The sequence below is a fragment of the Carassius gibelio genome, chromosome A16 (genome assembly GCF_023724105.1).
Source record: "Carassius gibelio isolate Cgi1373 ecotype wild population from Czech Republic chromosome A16, carGib1.2-hapl.c, whole genome shotgun sequence".
Lineage (NCBI taxonomy): Eukaryota > Metazoa > Chordata > Actinopteri > Cypriniformes > Cyprinidae > Carassius > Carassius gibelio.
The window spans coordinates 3,455,915-3,478,407 of record NC_068386.1 but is presented as its reverse complement, the minus strand read 5'-3'; the positions used below and the strand labels follow the sequence as shown (position 1 = coordinate 3,478,407).

The 22,493-nt window shown below is 35.3% G+C and overlaps 1 protein-coding gene across 1 annotated transcript in view; it reads right to left on the bottom strand.

Moving 5' to 3' along the window:
- Positions 1 to 572: 572 nt before the first annotated feature.
- Positions 573 to 22,493, bottom strand: part of LOC128030179 (CUB and sushi domain-containing protein 3) — a 231,452-nt gene continuing 209,531 nt past the window's right edge. Inside the window, exons 61-71 of the mRNA XM_052617664.1 lie at positions 21,064 to 21,237; positions 14,494 to 14,667; positions 14,197 to 14,270; positions 11,699 to 11,810; positions 10,946 to 11,125; positions 10,651 to 10,716; positions 9,015 to 9,173; positions 7,164 to 7,276; positions 6,735 to 6,822; positions 4,273 to 4,408; positions 573 to 4,183 (exon numbers count right to left, since the gene is read on the bottom strand). Of these exons, the coding sequence (XP_052473624.1) occupies positions 4,024 to 4,183; positions 4,273 to 4,408; positions 6,735 to 6,822; positions 7,164 to 7,276; positions 9,015 to 9,173; positions 10,651 to 10,716; positions 10,946 to 11,125; positions 11,699 to 11,810; positions 14,197 to 14,270; positions 14,494 to 14,667; positions 21,064 to 21,237 (1,436 nt within the window). The 3' untranslated portion in view covers positions 573 to 4,023. The remainder of the gene's footprint in view (positions 4,184 to 4,272; positions 4,409 to 6,734; positions 6,823 to 7,163; positions 7,277 to 9,014; positions 9,174 to 10,650; positions 10,717 to 10,945; positions 11,126 to 11,698; positions 11,811 to 14,196; positions 14,271 to 14,493; positions 14,668 to 21,063; positions 21,238 to 22,493) is intronic.

The following is a 22,493-nucleotide window of genomic DNA, read 5'->3' as shown; positions in this document are numbered from 1 at the left end:
CATCCTCAATTTGAGCTCATTCTCTTTTAATTCAGAGGATTTTATTTACAAGGGACTGGACAAATTGTGCTGTCAGCTTCTCTGTTGTATGGTGCACCATTTGGTCAACCTCAGCTTTGTTTATATGCCCGTCACCAGCTGTAAACCTGTCTCGCTCACTCCATTACCGTTCCCCATCAATAACTGATCACCTCAATTCTGGAAGGACCTAACGACATCCAGTTTGAAGCTCCACAGAGTAGAAGCCCCAGGATCTGTTTGGTCCTCCGCTTTCATGTTGCATGTATCTTTCAAATACTGTTAGTGTTCAAGTTCCATGCATGCACATCATCATGCACAATCATGCTGGACTAACGTTGCAATCCACATGCTATCCACCCTAAAAAGTATGCAGGATTTGAATTAAAAAACATACTTTTCACCAAACCATGATATATGTACAAAAAAAGGGACACAACCATTAAAACTGTCTGTAGTTAAGACAATTTATGTAATCAGTCCAACATACATTCATAATACTAGCACAGCTGTGAGGATTTCAAGAAACAATCCAGCAAATGTAGAAAAGCAAATTACTTTTTATTCGTAAATGGCATGTACAAATGGATATTTACATAAGCTTTTATTTTACAAATTTCTCACAAAAATATAACTCTTTTCAAAAAAGTTTAAATATCTGTACATTTGATATGAATGCATTTATAAGAGTGATGGACCCATCTGAAGAAGCCAGTGTCTAAAAGCGATCCTAAATCTTTGACAGTGTTTGATATTTTGTGTCACTAATAGGAATAGTGCGAGCCAAACACAGCACGAAGATGCCGCTCAACACTTACCCGCTGAAGGAACAAAAACATCTGTATAAATATACAAACTGTTGATGAAAAGACATTATGGGCAGCGGCACAGAGAACTCAAACATAGCACTGATGCTATATCTGATTATATTTGGCAGGTATGTGCAAAAGTGAATTTTTGTTGAACAACTAAACCATCACTAACTGTAGTTGATAAATAAATTACAAATTTTTTAACCCATTCCCCCACCAGTGAAATATCATACAAGGCACTATTATGAGTTATGAAACAGAGCGTTTAGATGCAGGAAACCTGCGAATAGCCAGTTTGATGTGATCCTAAAGTGAGCAAATTGGAAACATTTGGGTTGAATATTAAATATAAATTAAGAAAATATGAAGTATAACCCAATTAAAAAGAACTCACTTAAAAAGTTGTTTCCCTTAATATAAAGGTGAAGTCTGTAATTTATATATTACTCAACAGAATTGAAAAAAAAAAAAATAAATAGTGACTGTTTTCCATTTTTATGGGCCGTTCACACAGGACACATTCTTGTATTTCAATTTGCACTGTTTTTGTTTGTATTTATGTATGGCCAAACTATGAACTGAAAAAAATGTGGTGTAGAATTGGCTTAAATCAGAAATTGCTAGTACATTTTTACAAATAATTCTAAATAAACCACAAGCAACACATTTAAATAAAAATTTAAGTAGAAAGACTTAAAAAAAAAATCATTTATATACTTGAGTTATTAAAATGTAAAACAATCTAAATAAAACATTTAAAGGGGTCATATGATGTAAAGTTGCAAAGACTAAAGTCTCAAACCCAAAGAGATATTCTTTATAGAAGTTAAGAGTCAACCACACCCCCGTAAAATTACTTGTTTTAACACACCCCCACGTCTACGTCACGATGTGGGAAGATTTGCATAATGGCGCCCAAATGTCCACGGAAAGAAAGAAGGCGTAACTTTGATTCTCGCTGATGCCATTGGTACCATGTTGTGGAGACGTCGTTTCATTGTGAAAGCGAAACTACTTTGTTTGGTCTTCCAAAAGAGGACACATCTAGAAATCAGTGGTTTAGTTGTATTAAGAACACTGTTCTGGAACAGTTCATCCCAAATATTCAATGTGCAGCACATTTAATGGAGGACTGTTTCCTGATCCTGGGAGAGAAGACTATAATGTCGGCTGATCTGACTCACAGATGTAAGTACGTTTATATATGTAAAGGCCACTGATGATTCAAACACGAGTTTTGAGCAATGTAGAGTAAAGCTTGTTGTTTGTCGTTTCTCCAATCACAAATGCAGACATGGTTTTGTTTATGAGGCGCGATGCAACACAATGCGTAAAAAACACAGTATAAGTCATTATAACCAGTAATTATGTCCCCACTGGATTTAACAAATGGCTCGTTTGTAATGGGTTTTATTGGTTTTGTCTTGTGGCACCACTGTTCTGATCGGGACACACATCACAATATGTTAAGGATTGTAACATTTCCATCACATGCATGAGGTATTCAGCCAATCACAACCCACTGGATAGCTGGTCAATCAAAGAATATTTCACTTTTCAGAATGATGAGCTTTGTAAAAATCTATGCGTTTCAGAAAGGCAGGGAATAGAGGAGCAACAATAATGTAAATTACGTAGAAAATAATGTGTTTTTTTTTTAAACCTTAAACTATATAAACACATTGCATTACACCAAATACACAACATAATGTTCTTTTTAGCAACGTCAAATGACCCCTTTAAAGGCAAGTGTGAACAAACATACACAACAATGGCGGAGTACATGGTACTGTTGTTGCTTCTTCAGCAAAGTGTGGATTTACCAATATTACAACCAACAGTGGAGATGCATCATATTCATCATATAATTCTTCTCTTCAGGTAATGTTTACCAATAAGGTGGCAGCGCCAACTACTGGCCTGGCATATGCAATACAGTGTTTTTGGCCGTTTTTCAATGGACATGTGTAAACACGAATCGTTTTGAAAACGTTGTCAAGTTTACGTTTAACTTTTTTAAAGACACAAGGGAAAACCTTTTCTGATTTTGACTACATCGTTGTGATGTAAACGTAGGCTTAGTTACACTGTTTTTAACGCTAGAATGTGTTTCTGTCTGAACTGCCCTTCACACGCCTTCCACCGACATTGGATTCTGAAGTTGACATGTCAGGATGCTCGATTAAAGAGTATTGAGAAAAGCACCACAAAGCCACAGTGTCACACTCTTCAGGAAGTCACCTATAAATGACTTACAGTCAGAGAAACTATTTTAATATTGAAAAAATTACAAACTTCACCTTTAAGGAATAGTTCACAATTTGTTAAATTGTTAAAAACAATTTTTAATACCAATCATTCTTTATTAAAATACTTGAGTGTTGATATTCCATGAGGAAGTTTACGCTTGAATGGAGAGCATCATCCACTAGGAATGGTCATGTTCCTTAAGCGACTTAAGCGCACTGCGATGACGAGACGATGTGCACAATCTGAAGGGGCATTCACACATACAGCCATTTCATCACACGCTGAGATGAGCTGTGAATAAAAATAAGCTTGTTTGACAGAATCAGTTTTCTTGCCGATACAAATGAGCATTCTGCAGAAGAAAGAAATTGAATATAAATCGCAGCAGCACTCATGAAGTAAATGAACGATTATCAATGAACGAATTAACTTTAAATGCTCATGATTTCTTACAATATTTTCCATGCATCATTTTTTTGAGCCGAGAAATCATACAGAACATTAACTTCACCGTTCTGTTTACAGTATCTAACCAGAGATGGATCACGCTATCACATCAAATGTCTTCACTCCTTCTGGTAGTCACAGTATCATATTGACTTGCATAAAGTTAAACGTTGCTCAACATTTCAATGCAACAAATCCCTGTATGTGTGAACGCCCCTGGAATGGCTTCAAATCATTTGCTCCACATGAATCTCACATTGTAAAAGGACACCCAACTTTTTGTTTTTGTTTTCTTTTAAATACAAAATCAGCACTCTCAGAGTGAGATGTAGATAATATATAATTCTCCACTCGAACGGTGAAGAATATGACATTTTCCTGCAAATCTGTGCACAGCTTTGAGCTGCTGTGTCAGTACCACACCCCAAACTGTGCTTGAAAGTTGCTTCAAAGAGACAAGTAATATAACAACAAAAAAGTGACAGTCCTGACAGCATCAAACCATTGTGCAAACCGTATTGAGATTGGGATCGAAGCGGACGACCTTTCCCTCGATGGATTTAGAATTGGTGTTGTACATGGGATTTTCGAATGTAGCCTGTCCGTTATTGTTTTCATGCACAGAGCAGCCGCTGTACTCCGCTTTATCAGACTTCCTGCGATCAAATGAGAAGAAATAGAGCATCAGGAATCAGATTTTCTAATCTTTTTCCATCAGTAATTTCTCTGCTGAAATTGCACCCACCTCTGTTTGTAGAGATAAAACCCGAAGCCTGCAAAAATCAGGGCAAAGAAAGGCACAAGAATTGCAACGGCCACAGAGCTGCTGTTGGTTCTGGGTGGAATCTCCGGGCTCCTGGTTGGCTCTATTATGTTCAGACCTGAATGATGCATGATGGGAAATAATCATTTCTAATAGAGCTACATCAATCTAGGAGAATGGACTGAAAAAACAAAACAAAAACAGCTCATGTCAAGTGTCAAAGTAGGATAAATGTTCAAATAAAACAGGAGTACAAAGAGATCTGATTAATCTAAAGATACATGCAAGTGTGATTTATGTGTTACTACATAAATGAGTTATGCAAGATATTATTATGAAAGAGATATGAAAGATCTGCTCTTGTTATAATTGAATGGTATACTGTTATTATGAGTGGATGATAACTGTTGCTAGGTGTCTATAATAACTTTAGTTATTTCTAAAGTAATAGTATAATCTGGTGCCATACACTGCATACATGATATTGTATTATGATGTTTTGTTTTATATGTTCTGTTGTTACATTGTATTTTATTGTATTGTGTTATATTATATAACTGTGACCAAATAAGGAATAATAAACAAGTTGCAAAAACTAATAACAATACATTCAGGATTTTATATTCAATTAGAGAACAATCAATAACTACTTGATTTTCCCCTTAAATGTTGTTCATCTTCATCACACAAAATTTGATGAAATATTAGCTGTAGGTTTACCATTGATCCACTAATATATTTTCCAATACAATTTCTAAGATATTTTAACAAAACCCTTTTTACATTTTGTGAAAAACACAGTGATCAAAATGAGAGAACAGTAACCACATGATTACAACTCAAATTTTGGAGGGTTACAGCCGTCAGAAATTAGTAGGAATTCTAAAGGCGCCTGTTTTGAGTGACTTTAGCACATCTGCAGTCGCAGGACAGCTCTAGTTTCTCACACTGCACAGACCCAAATAAATGAAACTTTCTCCCATCACTAAAGTGAACATTGGACCAGTTCTCCTCTCTCTACATCAGTGGTTCCCAACCTTTTTCAACTCGCGGCCCACACAACCAAACACATATGTTTGCGCGGCCCAATTCAAAAAAATTAACTGACCCCGCTATTGTTGGGTTAATAACTTAGTACTCAGAAGCTAGATTTTAAACTATATTTATTGAATAAACTAGGGCTGTGCGATATGGACAAAAAAAAAAAAATTTTTGATCAATTTTGCAATTGTGCTTTTACAGTCATAAATGCATTCAGGATTAATTTGATATTTCCAAAAGAAAACCAATCAGAGCTTTATCAAAAAGTTGTAACATCTCTAGAACAGACATAAGTCAAAATTATCACTATAGTGAAGATGTAAAAAAATGTATAGACTTATACATCCTGTATACAGGGACTTTTTTTTCTTTTTTGCCATGCATTGTTCATAGAGCTCATTAATTGTAGCGGTGCCTCAGGTGTTTGCAGTGTGTATACAGTATGTGTATGCGGTCAGCAGTGAGAGCGCATAAATATAACGCGCAAAGCACATTAAAATAATGCACGAGTGCGAATCTCTCTGTTCACAGCAGATTTCCTTTGCTCTGTCACAAAACCGGTCGTGCTTGCTCAGATACACGCTGCTTTGCGAGGAGAGAGTGTGCACACTTAAAACGTGTCTCCTCTCACTTAAACTGCATCCTGTTCACTAACAAATTCACTCTATGCTCATGTGTTAGACATTAATTATTTTCGCACGTTTTTATTTCTAGCCTTTTACCGCAGTGAGAACGCTCTGATCCGTCAACATTGGCTCAGAAAAAAGGCGCATCACAGACAGTGTGTGAACCTGGAGTTAGGCATATGCGCACGCTCAAATCGTGATTTTAGGACGCTTTCTTTTAATCGCACAGCCCTAGAATGGACTGGAAATGAACAGAAAATAATTGGCGGCCCACCTGCAATACCACCGCGGCCCACTAGGGGGCCGTGGACCACAGGTTGAAAACCACTGCTCTACATAACACGTTCCTCTGCAAGGATAGCCTAACATTTTCGACTTCTCTTAAACAAGACGAGACAGATCTATACCCTGTTCAGCACTGAACTGGCGAGCAATTCCAGCTGCAGTGCTGAACCGATTCCCCATTGAGAGTCTCTATATTGTCCTGTCATCTCTTTCTTCTTATGTGTATGTTCACCCTTTTTGGTGGACTTGAAATAGTGTCATTGTAAAGCTGCAATTTTCTAGAAATCAGAATGACTACCTTTTCTTAGAGTGGTTGAAAGGGTCATCGCTTTAGCCTTAGAGCAGCTCACCATTGGAAATTTTAGGAATGCTGCCAGTTAAATAGTGTTTGTCTTATAATTAAGGAAATTAGCACCAGGTGCCATTGCTTCTTTGGCTGAACATAAAATCATAACTTATGATTCAATAGGACATTTCTTAAATGTAGCATACCTTGTCTCTGTAGTCCAAACGGGCCGTAGTCTCTACTTTGTATGAAGCCTTGAAATAAGTATGTGTTTCCTTCATGGTCAGCAGAGACCTCGAGGAGAACAACAACACAGAGATGAACATCATGTTCTCTCAGATTCTGAAAAGAGCAGATGTTCTGTGCAGTATAACAGGAAATTGCTCTCTACTGCTTTCTGAATACATGTTTTCTTTTATTGAAAAGTTTAAAAATAGCTAGAGATGTGTTTTGTGAATGAGTACAGTCTATGTTCTTTTTCATAATTTTAATCATACAGTATATTCAACCCATGGTACAAAATGTTATTGTTTTCTTTAGTAATAAGAACAAAAATGGGCGGAGGGGTAGCAAAACCATGAGCCACGCAGCTTGTTGTTAGTAAGAAACTCTAAATCCCATTCTAGTCCACTTACAAAGCCGTCCATGATCAAGGTGTCCTCAGTGATCTTGCTGTACGTGCTCTTCACCAGAGCTCTCATGTGATCCAGCCGCAGCGTCAGACGAGCGTCTCGACTCTTGTAAACACCTGCGTTCAGATCACAAAACATTAAACATCTTGTGTTGCTTTTACTTGCATGCAGTGGCCACTTCAATGAGTACACCGGCTCATTAATGCAACTGTACTGGGTTTAAAATTTACAATAACAAAATTCTACTTGTAAGTGGTCACAGGTGTGTACACATTGGCTACTTTAAAACAGATTTGAAATGAAGCTCATCTAATTAGAAGTCTGAACTGTCCGCTTTATAATTTTAGTTTATTAGTTTTGTCTTTATCTTTCAGCTCAAGTGTTTCATAACATGAAGATTTTGCATTGATGTCATTCATTTGTTATGAATAATTGATATTCTGGATTGTGTCCAGGTTCCAAAAAAAAAAAAGAGAAAACAAATTAAATTAGATGATTTATACATTTTTAATTCACCGAATCATCCAAAACAGCCATTACCAAATGGTTATTAAATATATATAAACTACTTTTTTATGCATTAGATTTATGTTTTTTTTAAAGAAATCAATATTTTTATTCAGCAAGGATGCATAAAATTGATCAAACTGAAGTGACAGTTAAAGCATTTATAACGTTACAGTAGATTTATATATCAAATGGGTTCTGTTCTTTAAAAAAAATGCTTATTTATTGCTTATTTTATGTCTTGGTGAGCATAAGAGACTTTCAAAAACATAAAAAATTCTTACCACCCTAGTGAAAAATAAATACTAAAATGTTTTGCAAATATATTTATTTATGCTTAGTATACTACAAATACATTTACCTATTTATGTACTTAAAAATACCCTGCAATTGTACGTTTGGTATAATAATCTGGTATACTTAAAGTCTGCTAAATTGGAACAACTAATTTTTTACTTGATGCAGTGCTGACGTCCAACTAAAGCACTAATATTCTGAAGTATATTTAATTGTGCTAAAGTGAAACTATAAGTATAGGTAAATCTGAAATATCCTGCATTTAAAGACTGATATTATTCAAATGTCATACAGTGACATTAAAACACATTTTAGGCTTAATAATAATAAATGGTATTAGTAGAAGTAGAAGTAGTTCTTTAAATAAAGTTGAATTACATACTTTTTATATCAGTAAATCTCAAATGATATGTCAGGAAATATGTTAACAGATTTTAACTAAACTTAGTATGAAATAAATGTGTAACATAACACATAGCATAACATGTTTTATGTTACTTTTTTACTACGACAAACCCAATTATTTAAACAGCGGTCAGTTCGATGATGGTGTACTTAAAGATTTGGTTATACTGCTCTTTTTAATGCATATTTACTCTTCCATATACTTGTGGATATGTTGGCTCTTGCTTTAAAGGGGTCATCGGATGCCAATTTTCCACAAGTTGGTATGATTCTTCAGGGCCTTCATGAAATGTCTGTAACATACTTTGGTTAAAATTCCTCAATGGAAACCGTTCAGAGCGTCCGGTGTATGTCTCTTTAAATGATAATGGCCTATTGGCTCACACAGCCCCTCTCTTCTGTGGAGCATGTTGACACAAGACGCATAAATTCCTGCCTTCCTTGAATTTCATCCAATATCCCCTTTAAGAGAAACTGAGCACTAAAGGCACATCTTGTATAAACAGTAATAGACATTCAACTCCTGACATGAGCTGTTCTGTATAACAGGTGAGCTTACACAAAGCAGAGGTTTGCTTACAGCAGGTTTCTGCACTGCTAGAAGTGTTTATGTCATGAGCTGTACTGTGCATTATGACTTCTTACCTGACAACAGCAGTTCTGAGTGCCTGTTAGTTAAAGTCGCATTGACTTTCCCCGTAGTCGCATTAAAGCTAGTGATTGTCAAAATCATAGGCTGCTTCACTCCTTTATACTCAAACGAGCCTTTCCACACATACGTGGGCGCAAACACGTCATCAGGAACTGCAACGAGAAGATTTAATGTGGCAGAAGAGGTTAAGAAGCCATTTACACTGCGTTAGGTGCAATTAACACCTCCAACTATTTTCGGAGGATCTCACTCTGAATGACCCCAGAGATCATTCTTTACTTTATCAGTCACATCGACAACGTTAATAAAGCAATATGATGTACTAGAGACTCTAAAACTGATCCAAGCTGTAAAAAAAACTTGCTATATAAAGTTGTTATATTTCTTGCCAACTGTGTGGCCTACAGTTAAATAATGAACTATATAATATAAGAATTATCAACAACAACAACAATATATGTGGATTTATAAATATATAATCAGATTTGTGTAATCATTTCTTGTTTAGCATAATAAATATTTTTGAAATTATTAAATGTAGTGTACATTTTCTCTGTAGAGCAAATGGCAATAGTCTCTACCTTGCATAAAAACATCGGTTATGAAAAATCTGGGATTTTGATTTCAAATTAGTCCCAAACAAAAAAGTAATCAATTAGGTGATTTATAAACTTTTAATTCACTGTATGATTGCCAGCCAGTTATTATATATACACTCAAAGAAAAAAAAAAACCCAAGTTTGGGTCAAATATGGACTAACCCAGCTGTCGGATTAAATTATTAAATTTCCTTTTTTTACAAAAAAATTGGGTTAGTCCATATTTGACCCAACCCAATTGGGTTGAAACAAACAACTCGTATAAAATACCATTACCATAACATAAAATCACTCATACTGTGATCTGGTAAATATGTGTGTATTTATTTATGATCATACAACTGAATTAAATACATACATCATTTTTGCTGACTTCCCAGTAAAAATAACTATTGTGATACATTTACCATGATATAAATTCACTCATACTGTGATCTGATACATATTTATTAATGATTACATATTTTTATTATTGTTGCCATTTCAGTTTTATGAAAAGCAGTCAGCCACCTGTGAATTTGTCAGGCGAGATGCATCATTCATCAGATATAAAATTCATATAGAACTGAACTGATGTTTGTAATCACCACTTCAAATAAAGCTCATCCAATCTTAATTTTATAAAAATAAATGAATGGTATTGCAAGTGTTTTTCTATCTGTCTTTTTGTCAAATGCACATCATTTACTCTCAATCCACTTTTTCTGAACCTGTATGAAAGAAGATATTTTGAAGAACGCTGTTGACGGTTGGTAGCCACTGACTTTCACAGTATTTCTTTCTCAATACTATGGAAGTCAATGGCTACCATCAACTGTTTGGCTACACACATTCTTCAAAATGTCTTCTTTTGTGCTCAACAACTGAAGGAAATTCATACAGGTTTAAAACAACCGATTTAAATGAAGGTTGAAATTACAACAGAAATTTTGAGTGAACTATCCCTTTAATACACAATAATGGAAATAGGCATGTCCAAGCAGTGATTATTATTAATTTTACAGTATTTTTGCAGCATTGTGAGACTCACCGTTGACTTTGGGACTCAGTGTTCCTTGAACAGGTGTTACAACTTTTTCAGTTGTTTTCGAGCCAGCTGAAAAGAAAAATGCATATCACTGCGACAACGAGTCACTGCATCTGAAATGGGTTTAAGAAAATCATTTCACACATGACTTTCCACATCATGCAAAGGAAACGTCATCAGTCGGTTTCTGCATCCACGAGACACACGGAAGAAAAGTCGCAGGCCACAAAGTTCAGGCGGAAAACACACATCTGAATTCTGCACTGTGTGCTGTACTGATGGTGTGTTGCATACTTACCTCTACAAACGGGCACTTTCCCAGTCCAGGATCCATCCGGCCGGCACGCGCGGTGCTCCGAGCCCCCAGTGAGAATGAAACCAGGCTGGCAGGAATAGAGCAGCGTGTAGCCAAAGGAGGACAGGTCCATGCCCAGCACGTTGGCATGCGCAGGGGTCTTTGGTTGTTTACAGGAGTGGGCTGCATTAGGAGATATGCCAAGCAGTAAGCTCTAATGTTCTGATGCATGGGGAAATCTCAGAAAAAAACATATCCATTTCATTTCTCATCCCAAAAAAATAAAAAATAAAATATACTTTTGCAAGTATTGTAATACAATTTTTGTTATGCTATAATTCATTTAATTTTAAACAGTCGGAATATTTTAATATATTTTAAAACATTATTATATACTATATAATATAATAATGTAATATGTAACAATATTTAGAATAATTAATAAAAAAAATAGAATTAAAAAATGTGTATACTAATACTAATTATACCTTTTTTTTTTACACAGAGTAACACTTACTAGAGCTTGTCCATTCACGTGATTTACTGCATGTCTGGTAAAGCAATATTTTTCATTTTCACACGGAATGACATGAATATGGAAAAGGAAAACTCCTGGAGGGTAAAAATCAAAGTTGTACCATGACATGAAAAATGGATGACTTGCCAAGAAAACAAGAAAACAAAATAACAAGACATCTGGAAAAGATGAAGTACAATGCGCGCACACACACACACAAAATGTTGTGGGGGACTCACGGATGCATTCTGGTTGAGTGCCACTCCAGGTCAAATCTTGCTGGCACGTCCGTGTGGTGGAGCCCAGTAACAAGTGACCGGTCTGACAGTGGAACTTCACTGTACTGCCCACCTGAGGCACAGAGATAAGCCTGTCAGAGCGCACACACACTCGAAACAAACACACACACACCTCCCCTCTCACACTCAAACACACTGCTGGCCAAAATATATTTGATATCAGGACTGTTCAGGATTTAGGATTTAAAAATCATCTCATGTTGATGACGATGTGATGAGTTTGAACTGAACTACAGTAAAGGTAAAGCCCATAAGAAAAGGAGGAAGTAGGCATATAATTCCAGATATAATGGCTACAAAATATTAAAATTTTTTATTCAAATCAGCTGAAAAAAAAAGTCAGAACCATTCATAAATCTGGGATCGGTAAGATATTTATCTATTATACTTATATGTATAACAAAGACTTTTAACTTCAACAAGGCTGCATTTAGTGATCAGAAATACAGTAAAATAGCAACATTGTGAAACATTATTACCATTTAAAATATTTGAAAAAATATGTTTAAATGTTATTTATTCCCGTGATGCAAAGCTGAATCAGTGTCACATGATCCTCCAGAAATCATTCTAATATTTTTATGAAAAATGTGTTATACATTATTTCAGGATTATTTGTTAAACAGAAATCTATTTGAAATAAAAATATTTTGTAACATTATACAAATGACTAACTTTTATTTAATTTATTGCATCCTTGTGGAATGAACCAAAATGTTTTTAATGAGAGTGCATATAATATAATATGATATACTATATAATATAATAGAATATCATAGAATATAAAAATCTAATTTAATAATTGTCTTGAATATATTTACATACAAACAAATCAATATAGAACTAAAAGTATTAATAAAATAAATTAAAAACACTGTCAACAAAAAAATCAACTAATACTAATCTCAAGTGTGTATTTTTAAGCACATTCTGCATCTGTTTAGAAGCTCAATTAAATAACAATTAAAAAAGCATTCTCTCATTTCATGAGAGCCGCACACACTCTCTCATTTACTATACCTGAGGACCCGTATATACTTTAGTCTTACTTATTTCTGTTTTTTTCACTTATTATTTGTTTGTTTTGTGTTGCGAGGAAAACCGGCCTTCATGTGAAGGAAGTCCTGTATAAACAGAAGAGATCATTCTCAGCGTTCTAGCCGAACATGCAAATGTTGAGGAGGGGAAGCGGAGTCTGTGAGTCCTGCTGAGATGAAAGACTCACAACTCTGGAACATTAGATTTCATTCCACCACACACTTCTGAAGGAATCAGTGACGACAGCAGCCCGTCTGACACAAACAAGACGCGGAGAGCCCTGTGTTCACACAGAGCCAGCCGAGAGGACCGGCTTTTATTTGGCCTTCAAAGAGCTCATTCCTCAAGGCGTGAGTGATCCAAAGCAAACTCAACAGACAAACGCTTTTCATACTAGACCTGTCGACCAAAGATGCTGGCGCTAACGGCCGTCTTTTGAGATCATTGCCATTGGCAGTGCATAACTGACGGCTCCAAAATCTATTTGACAGTTTTGCCAATGGATAATGTATATTTGTTGTTGTCATTCATATTAAATTAAATTAAATTAAATTAAATTAAATTAAATTAAATTAAATTAAATTAAATTAAATTAAATTAAAAAATAAAATAAAATGTATACTTTTTTGTGGTTGAAGAAAAAAAGATTTTTTTATTTTTTTTTAACAACATTTGTTCCAATAGTATGTTTCAGACTTAAATTGACCGTCTCATACATATCAGTCACTCTGCTGTCGTGATATCAGCATTGGTTATTGAAAATTACAATCGAGTTGACCAATTCTACTTCCGATGTTATGGTGGGCAAAGTTGGCAATGGATGTCATGTTAAATGCCCAATTCATTTTTCATTTCTCTTGCCCCTCTGAGGAGGAAACAGCGGAGTCTGAAGAGCCATTAAAGCACCGGCAGAGGCGTTCGGGCAGATATAGTGAGTGTTTGAAGAGTAAAATCTCCCCAGACATTTAGAGCCGAAGGCGAAAGACAGTCGCACATCCTGAAACTGCCACGGGTGCTTCAAACAGCATTTGACTGAATCAACTTGACAATAAATCAATTGTGCTTATAAAGACAGGGCAGCCCAGAAAGATGGAAATACCTCACTAGAGACCCCAGTTGACACGTACTCAAATGAAGGGTCTTTCTGATGTGGCATTAACGCCTTCAAATCATACTGTCATTGGGGGAGCGAATCTCCTTTTGTCTCAGCAATGACAGAAAATATGATTTTCAATTCTTCATAAGCACATTGTGCCATTTGAAAAGGCCGTTTTTGCACTTGAAGATAAAAGTGGGCTACAACTGACAGAAATGGGCCTTTTGAATTCTCATCATGATGGCTTTGGTACGAGAGTTCTAGACAGTCTGAGAGCATCACTCGCAGCTCAATTCCTCCTCACCTTAAAGCCCAGACTGCTGTTCAGAGAGCCGTACTCCGGAGTGCCAGGATTTTCGCACGTCGTCCGAGTCGGTTCTGCGGTATAAAACAGAACGACACATTGTTATCTTTATAATTGGATTAGGAAAAGCAGATGCAGTCGTTGATGTAATGGCAGTGACCTGTAGTAGCGGGTCATAATGTTCACAATTTCATCGTAGATCAAAGCTGGAGGGGATATTACGGTCATTACTGGTTTAGCAGTGTGCCCTGATGAGGTTCTAATATTCTTTTGAGAACAGAACAGAAGATGGTGTACCTATGCAGCGTGGCTGTGTGCCGCTCCACGTGCCGTCTGCTTGACAGGTGCGTGTCGAGGAGCCCACCAGCACGTAGGGGGCGCTGCAGCTGTACGTGACCTCGGCTTTGAAGATGAAGCTCTGACCTTCTCGTCTGACGTGCGGAGGTGACCCGGGGTCACCGCAGAACTTGGCTGTAAAAGTAGTTCACGTGAAATTTGCCATTAGAAACCTATTTGATTTACAAACATCCACTTTTCTGAATGAGATGTTTTTAAATAGAAAAAAGGTTAATTTTATTAACTGTAAACGAATTGAAATGTTTTAGTTTTCTCTATACCAGGCTTATTATTGCTGACTTTAAAACACATTTTATTTAAATAAAATAAAATAAAATACATTTATGGTATATAAAATAAAACAATAAAATAAAATAAAAATTACATTTAATGAAAATATTAGTTTAAAAATGTAAACTAAATGAAAATAAGAAATGTTGGCAACTAACTAAAATAAGTTTGTTCTAGTTGTCTCAACTATTATTGTTAACCTAAACTAAAAACATTTTTGTAAAATAAAATAAAATAAAATAAAATAAAATAGTATTGTGAAAAAAAATCTTGCAAAATATTATATATATATATATATATATATATATATATATATATATATATATATATATATATATATATTTTTTTTTTTTTTTTTTTTTTTTTTTTTTCATAACAATTTTGTGTGATCATAATAAAATAAAAACGCCTATGCTAGTTTTGTAGTTGTAAAAAAGAAAAATAAAGTAAAATAAAATGAAATAAAATAATAAAACATTTATAATATGAATTAAATAAATTACAAATTTAAGCAATACTTGTGGCAGGAAAAGGTTAAAAATTGTTATTTTAATAAGCCATTTTTTATTAAATGCATCTAACAAGCATTTGATAACCAGGATTCTGTTTCTGATTATTTGTTCTCACAAAATGTTTTGCTTCTGAAACCCTCAAGCCTGATCCCATCACAGCCCCTGTCAAGGAGAATCCGGTCTGATCGCCCTGTTTTCTGAATGATTTATCTGCGAGTAACCCGTCCTGACCCTCAAAACAAACTCCTGAGCAGGAGACATATACTGCTTAAAAATACATGCTGGTTCAAATTCAGCACACAGTCAATTATTAACCAGGCAAGTCTTCAGTTCTGGAGGAAATCTCTGTGTCGGATTTTGAGCTCAAAAGCATTTTCTTGTACATACACACCCATGCACTTTCATTATTCAGCTGCAATACTCTACAAATTGAATGTAAACAGCTAGACATTGGCAGACTTCGGTTTCACCATACAAAAGAACAGAAAACAGCTTTGAGAGCGCATTAGACTGACTATTTCCACAATTGATATGTCATGATTTCAGCAGGGCAAAGGTGTTAACATACTGTATAAATTGCAGCAAAGCTCTGCAGGCTACATGGTATTTAAAGATCACAAATCGAAAGGCGAATTTTGGTGCCCCATGAGTGCAGAGGTTGGCTCACCTGAATGTAAATCGCAGTAATTATCACTCTTCAAAAATGAAGCCGAAGGCCAAAGTGGGCACGGCGGCTGACACGCTCTGTGATGAATAATTCACAGGGTGGGATGAGAAAGCCTGAGCCCACCGGCTCTAAATGTGTGACCACATGGACTCTGTCCACAACAACGCTTAATCAAATGCAGCAGATTGCATTGCACAGCATCTGTACAGCAACGTTTAATGCACATCAGCTCCGATGGACGCCAGCCGCCGCTGCGGTTAAACGGGTCTAAAGCAGTTTTAAACGGCAGATCAGTCAGTCTGTGTCCGCAGGGATCTGGCATTCTTGGCAGTGCTTTGATACATAAAGTCTCTGCAGCCTGCTGTGATAAAACAAGATCACCCTGCTGCATTTTCCACAAGATACCTGAAGGAGAACTGTCAAGGTATCTGCCCTTCAAAAGCGTTATTCACATCCAAATACGTGATTTTAATCCTTTATACTCACTTAGTTCCAAATACAGTGAGTTTTTGGACAGTACTCTTAGACTTGCATGCATTGCATTATTGAGAATGTTTTTTTTTTTGTATTGAAATTAAATATAAATGAAATTAAATAATAAATCTAAGTACAACAAACACACAAACAAATCAATAAATAACACTCAACTCAACATTATTTCTAAATCACTTAAAAAAAAACATAGAGCAGACCACAGTGCTGTACAAAATGAACATAAAAAAATAAATAAAAACTTGTTCCAGTACTGAGAATCTTTTGTGTTTGTAATAAAATAAAGCAAACTGAAAAAAATTACAAAATAAATAAGTGTCAAAATGAAACAAAATATAATTTTAGCAGTCAGTACTGAGAATGTTTTGTGTTCATTCAATTTGTTATATTGTTATAAAATAATATAAAAAGGAAAATAAATTAAATTAAAATACTAATTTTATAATAATAATAATGTAAAAAATAGCAACATTTGAGCTAGTACTGAGAAATGTAATAAAATAAAATAAAATAAAATAAAATAAAATAAAATAAAATAAAATAAAAATCTTTGAGCAACACCAATACTGAGTATATTTTGTTTGGAAACTGACTGCATCATACATATCTGTCACTCTGCTGTCTTGATATCAGCATTGGTAATTAAAAAATGCAATTCAGCTGCCGATCTGTCATTATGGGGGGCAAAGTTGGCATTGGATGTCATACATAATAAAATATCAAAGCAAATAAGATTTATTTTAAAGAAAAATAGTAACAGACTTTAATGCATTTTGTATTTTGACCAGGAATATTCTTTGCATTTAAAGTGTTACAGGCCAATGATGGATAATGATGCAAATATGCACAACACATAAACACTTACTAGCATTATATATTCCACATGCAACGGCAGGTCTCGCAGGCCAAAGATGGCACCGCGACAATAGAATCTGTGATGTTTTTACAGTGCAGGCAGCCCATTCTCTCATCTGGCTGCTGGGTTTTTTCTTTCTTTCACAGAAAAAATGATTTAAACAGCTTTAGGCTAGAGCAAGTTATGCATAATAATCAGAACTGGAGAGCCCAGTCAGGCCCCGTGTCAGAAAAAGAGTTCCTTGATGAATAATAGAATGCTTTGGAGATGCAACAAACAGCACACAACAAAAAGGAAATCTGAATTTCACACCGCAGCTCGGTGCAGATGGGCAAACGTACAGTACATCGCTGCACTGGTATTTACAGTGTGCTAGCCACGTTAACCTGATTAAATATAGACATTAAGTATTCAGATGAGCAGATTCCATGATTTAATATTCAGCACTTTCCATGAATACAGTACACTTTGGGGTTAGAAAATTATTAGGTGCGCAAATACAACATTCCTTGGTTGCTGTTACATACTGTATGTGAGATAAACTATAAAATGAACCAAGCACAAGTATTCTGAGAAAACTTTTTACTTAGTGTATAAAAAAAAGAAAATAAAAAAAAGAATGAAAATCATTTTCCATATTATGTCAGTCAAAACATTAGAATCTTTTGAATACATATTTTTTTCTCTCTAATGCTGACCAACGTTACACTAATTTGATCAAAGATACAAAAAACTAATATTGTGAAATATTATAATTTTAATTATAATATTATAAATGTAATGATATAAAATAATTGCATATAATTATATATTTGTATAAAATGTAAATAAATGAATAAAAAAATTTGAACAAATATTTTTTCTGTAATTTAAGGAATAAGTTTATGAATACGTACAAACCAACATTTTGTCACTAATTATAATATATAAATAAAAATAAAATACATAATATATGCATTTAAATATTTATACAAAATAATTGTTTAAATAAAAAAATAAAATAAAAATAAAGACACAAATAAGGGTTTTAAATTTGTCCCAAAAATTATAACAATAGAAAACAAATATTTACTTAGATCAATTACAGTACCAACATTCTGCACCTCATTTCACATATGATTTATTGAAAACTAAGAAGTTGCAGTTCTTATTTTATACCCTATTCATGGAAATTGCTACACAGTGTTGAGCTGAATCTACAGGATGATGCTTTAATTTCTGAGCTGCCATTTGTCTATGATCTGTGCTCACATTAACACAGCTCTAATCTTGTAGCGCTGGCGAAGACCTGAAAGAATGAATCACGATTTATGCCTTATCAGCACTAAAAAGTGACAATCTTGAATTTCTACCATCTATGGCCTGTGCACAAGGCACGTTTAAAAAGGTTGATGTTGACCACCAAATGCAGATACAGCATTGTATGGGAACAAAACCCACCGGGTTAGATTGGACCCAGCTGGAAAAACAATACTGTCTGACAAAGAATTCATTCATTTGAAAAATCCTGCCTTCAAAAGTACATTTGGAACGTTTGTGCCTGTTAATGAGGAAGAAATGAATGAGTTGTTTTCTTTACAATAGCATGTTTGCTAGAATTCAACCAAAAACTTTATGAAACTGGGATTAAGCAAGAGACTTGTGCTGCATGCCATTTATTCTCTCCATTCTGAATGTAATGAAAGCATCGGTGCCATCTGAATGGCGAGAAATGTCATGAAGTCGTCAGAAAATGAAATGCTAATTACACTCTCCCCCAGCTGACTCTGTTCTTTTGAGGAGGAGATTGCTTTTCTTTATGGATCAGAGAGGATTGTTGGTTATGGACGATGAAAGCAAGCATGTTTGCTTTTATGAACGACAGGATTGTGCAAAAAGCTCTCACAAATAGAAGCTGATAAGCATGTTGGTATCAGAGTTATTCAGCGTGTAACTTTGAGCTGGTGAAAATGCTTTAAAAAAATTAATCTAATTTCATACCTCATTTGCATCTGACTTGCAACAACATTCAAAATATTTTAGATTCTTGACCCTTTCCAATTCCCACTGCAAATGAGTTATACAAAAATAGTTTGACATATCTCTATCCACTGTATGTACACACCCACACACACATTAATGTTAAAGGTTAAAATAAGCAACAGAGCTGACAAAATTGATATTATCTGAGAGCTGAGACTCTGTTTCCTATCAAAAGTAACAAAGTGCAAAGCTCTCTGTGATATTCAATAGGATGCAAGCTACAAATAATGTGAAGTGTAGGAAAACCTTGGACCTGGCAACCCTGAACTACGGATCAAATAGAAACTGTCAACGGCACTATTTTTTTGTGATTAACATTGTCTATGCATTTCTATCGTGTTAACTTTGACAGTCCTATATTGAGACATTTGAAGTACTTTTATTACATGCCCCTTTTGCATGAAATTGCACGTGTGTGTGAAAATCCACCAGAAATATTAACGCATGCTTGTCATTTAAAGTACTGCTTCATTTGACACACCACAATTTGGAATGCCTTACTTTTTTGCCTTACATTTTTAAGGATGAATAGTAGATGAAATGGGACTGCGCATTTTCACTTTATCAGCATTTGCATCTATTTAATATGCACCACAATATCTGGACAGCTTTCTGTTCTCATTCATAATAACAAGAAAATTTTTTGCATCAGTATGCAAAATATGTCCCTATCACCTGACAGATATCAGTGAGAAATCACACCCTTCTCTCTGTGACAGACCTAGACTCCGTAAACAGCTAAAAATCGTCAAGAGAGTGACTCATGCTTTTTAGCATGCCAAAAACACTAGCCAATCAGAATTGCTCTCTGCACGTTCGGGTTTGCTGACATCAGTTTGGCTAAAATGACTTTGGAGGCCAGAGATTTGGAAAGAGGGAGTATGACTGAAGTTAACAAAACTGCTGAAATCATCTAAAGCACCTCTGAATGAATATAATCAACACTGAAAACTAAAACCAAGCATTTTTAGTTTTATTTGGTGCACTATAGCAGTTTCTCACTGGACAACAGAGAATATAAGTGTGAAACTATTTTTTAATAAAGTACTCAAACAAAGATTGAACATCTAGAGTAAAAAAAGAAAATAAAAAAAAAGATCTATTTCAGACTCATCAAGTTGGTGCAAATTACAGCTTACATAGGAGTTAAGTATTATATGTAGCTACATATTGTTGAACTAATTATTAATTTAACCAGTGTTTAAATAATTAACAGTTTCAAATTGCATACTGTTAACAAAATCACTGTTAAAACATTTGCAGTTTGCCTACTGCCTACAAAGCATAATTACATCAAAACAGTGAATAACTGTACAAAACGAATTACGATTTTGTAATACATATGTTGAGGTCTCCCGTCTGTCCACTGATCTGCATCTTCTTAACAGAACAAATTCACGATTTTAACAAATGAGATTTGAGCAATATGACAGAGGGGAAGATTATTGGTGATAAATGGTTTAAATGTCAACCTCTTCCTCACATTAACATTCATATGACTTCAGAAGACTTCAAATTAAACTGTGTTTTTAGTGTTTTGTTCTCTTTGAAGCTTAACAGAATAAATCAAATACCGCCTTTACTGTATTGGTAAGAGGAGCCCAGACAAGAGGAAGAAAGGTTTAAAACAGAACATAATTGTTATTTTATGGGGGTCTACTGCTTTCAGGTAAAAGCATCAGGAGACTCACGTAGGCACAGAGGAACCTCTCCGCTCCAGGAGCCGTTGCCGACACATGTGAGGACGGCGGGGAAGGACAGTTCGTATCCCATCAGGCAACGGTAGCTCACGCTGGTGCCCCACTCGAACACAGAGCCCTCCACCTCACCGTTAGACACCCCGGGCGGAGGAGGGCAGGTCACCGCTGGAAGAGACAAACACATGGACAGGGATCAGAATTCATTAAGAATGCGTGAAAGCACAGCAACAGAGTCATTCATTTGCTGGTGTTTTTTCACAGCGCGATTCAATAAAGGATTTATGCAAATTAGGTAATGCCACAAATGTGGTCGCAAAATTGAGGTTGTTTGGTCGATCTGATCTTTTTTTAAAGGCTTGTTATTTGTGTTATTTCAGTGTCAGGTGACATTGAATCCTGATCTGTATTTTGAGGCCCTCTGGCCAAGCTTTAATATTTTGTAGACTGTCTTGAAAGCCTATCACTGAAGTGAAGGTTTTTTTTTTCTCTAGCTTTTCTACCGTGAAGGACTATGTTCCACTTCAACATCATTTTATAAAGCACAAACACTATATTCAATACAACATTTATGATCACTCCAGCGGCTTCAAGTGTTATTTATAAAGGGTGACTAAAACAGGGTTTTTACAGCACTTTTGCTTGTTTTCAAGGTGTTAAGAGGTGTGGAAGAGGCTGGTTAAAAACAACATTAGTTGGAAACTGTAGCGCAGGCATCAGGACATCATCTTTATTTGAACTTTCAGGGCAGACTTCACTGCCGTTTTGTGAATGGATCGAGTGTTAAATCCATGCAAATGTTTATTTTTTACAAATAACTAGGATATAACTAGGATTTTTTACAAATATGCTAGGATTTCCTGCATTGGCGAAATCAGCAGAAGACAACAAACATCTGCAGGGCCATTCAAAAGATGTTTTAAATTGCAAATCTCGAATGGCAGAAAAAAAGGACGCGGAGTGAGCATATGAAAAACTCATGAGCTGATATTCTGACAGTGTTGCAGAGCAGTCGGTGGGGAGCAGCTGCGGTTTGGACGGTGTATGAATAAATTATGAGATGTTTTGGAAAGTGAGTACCCCAAAAAAACTCTACAAAGGATGTGCGGGAGTCACAATCCTATTGTTAATATGTAAATCTTCCACAATCCTATTGTTAATGTGTAAATCTGCATACTAATAAATTAGAATTAAAGGTCAATTAAATGTCCATTAGTTCATCACACTGACCAGCCAACAGCTTTCATTAAAGGAAAAGTTTTTACTTAACTTGTAATGTCATTAACCTTTCTTACATGGAACACAAAATGACATTTGAAAAAGGCCCACAAAAAACATTTTCTATAGGTTTAGGAAAATGTGTTATTATTCATGGCATTCCAAATGAGTCTTACAGTCCTTTTTTCAGTGGGTTTCTGCTTTTG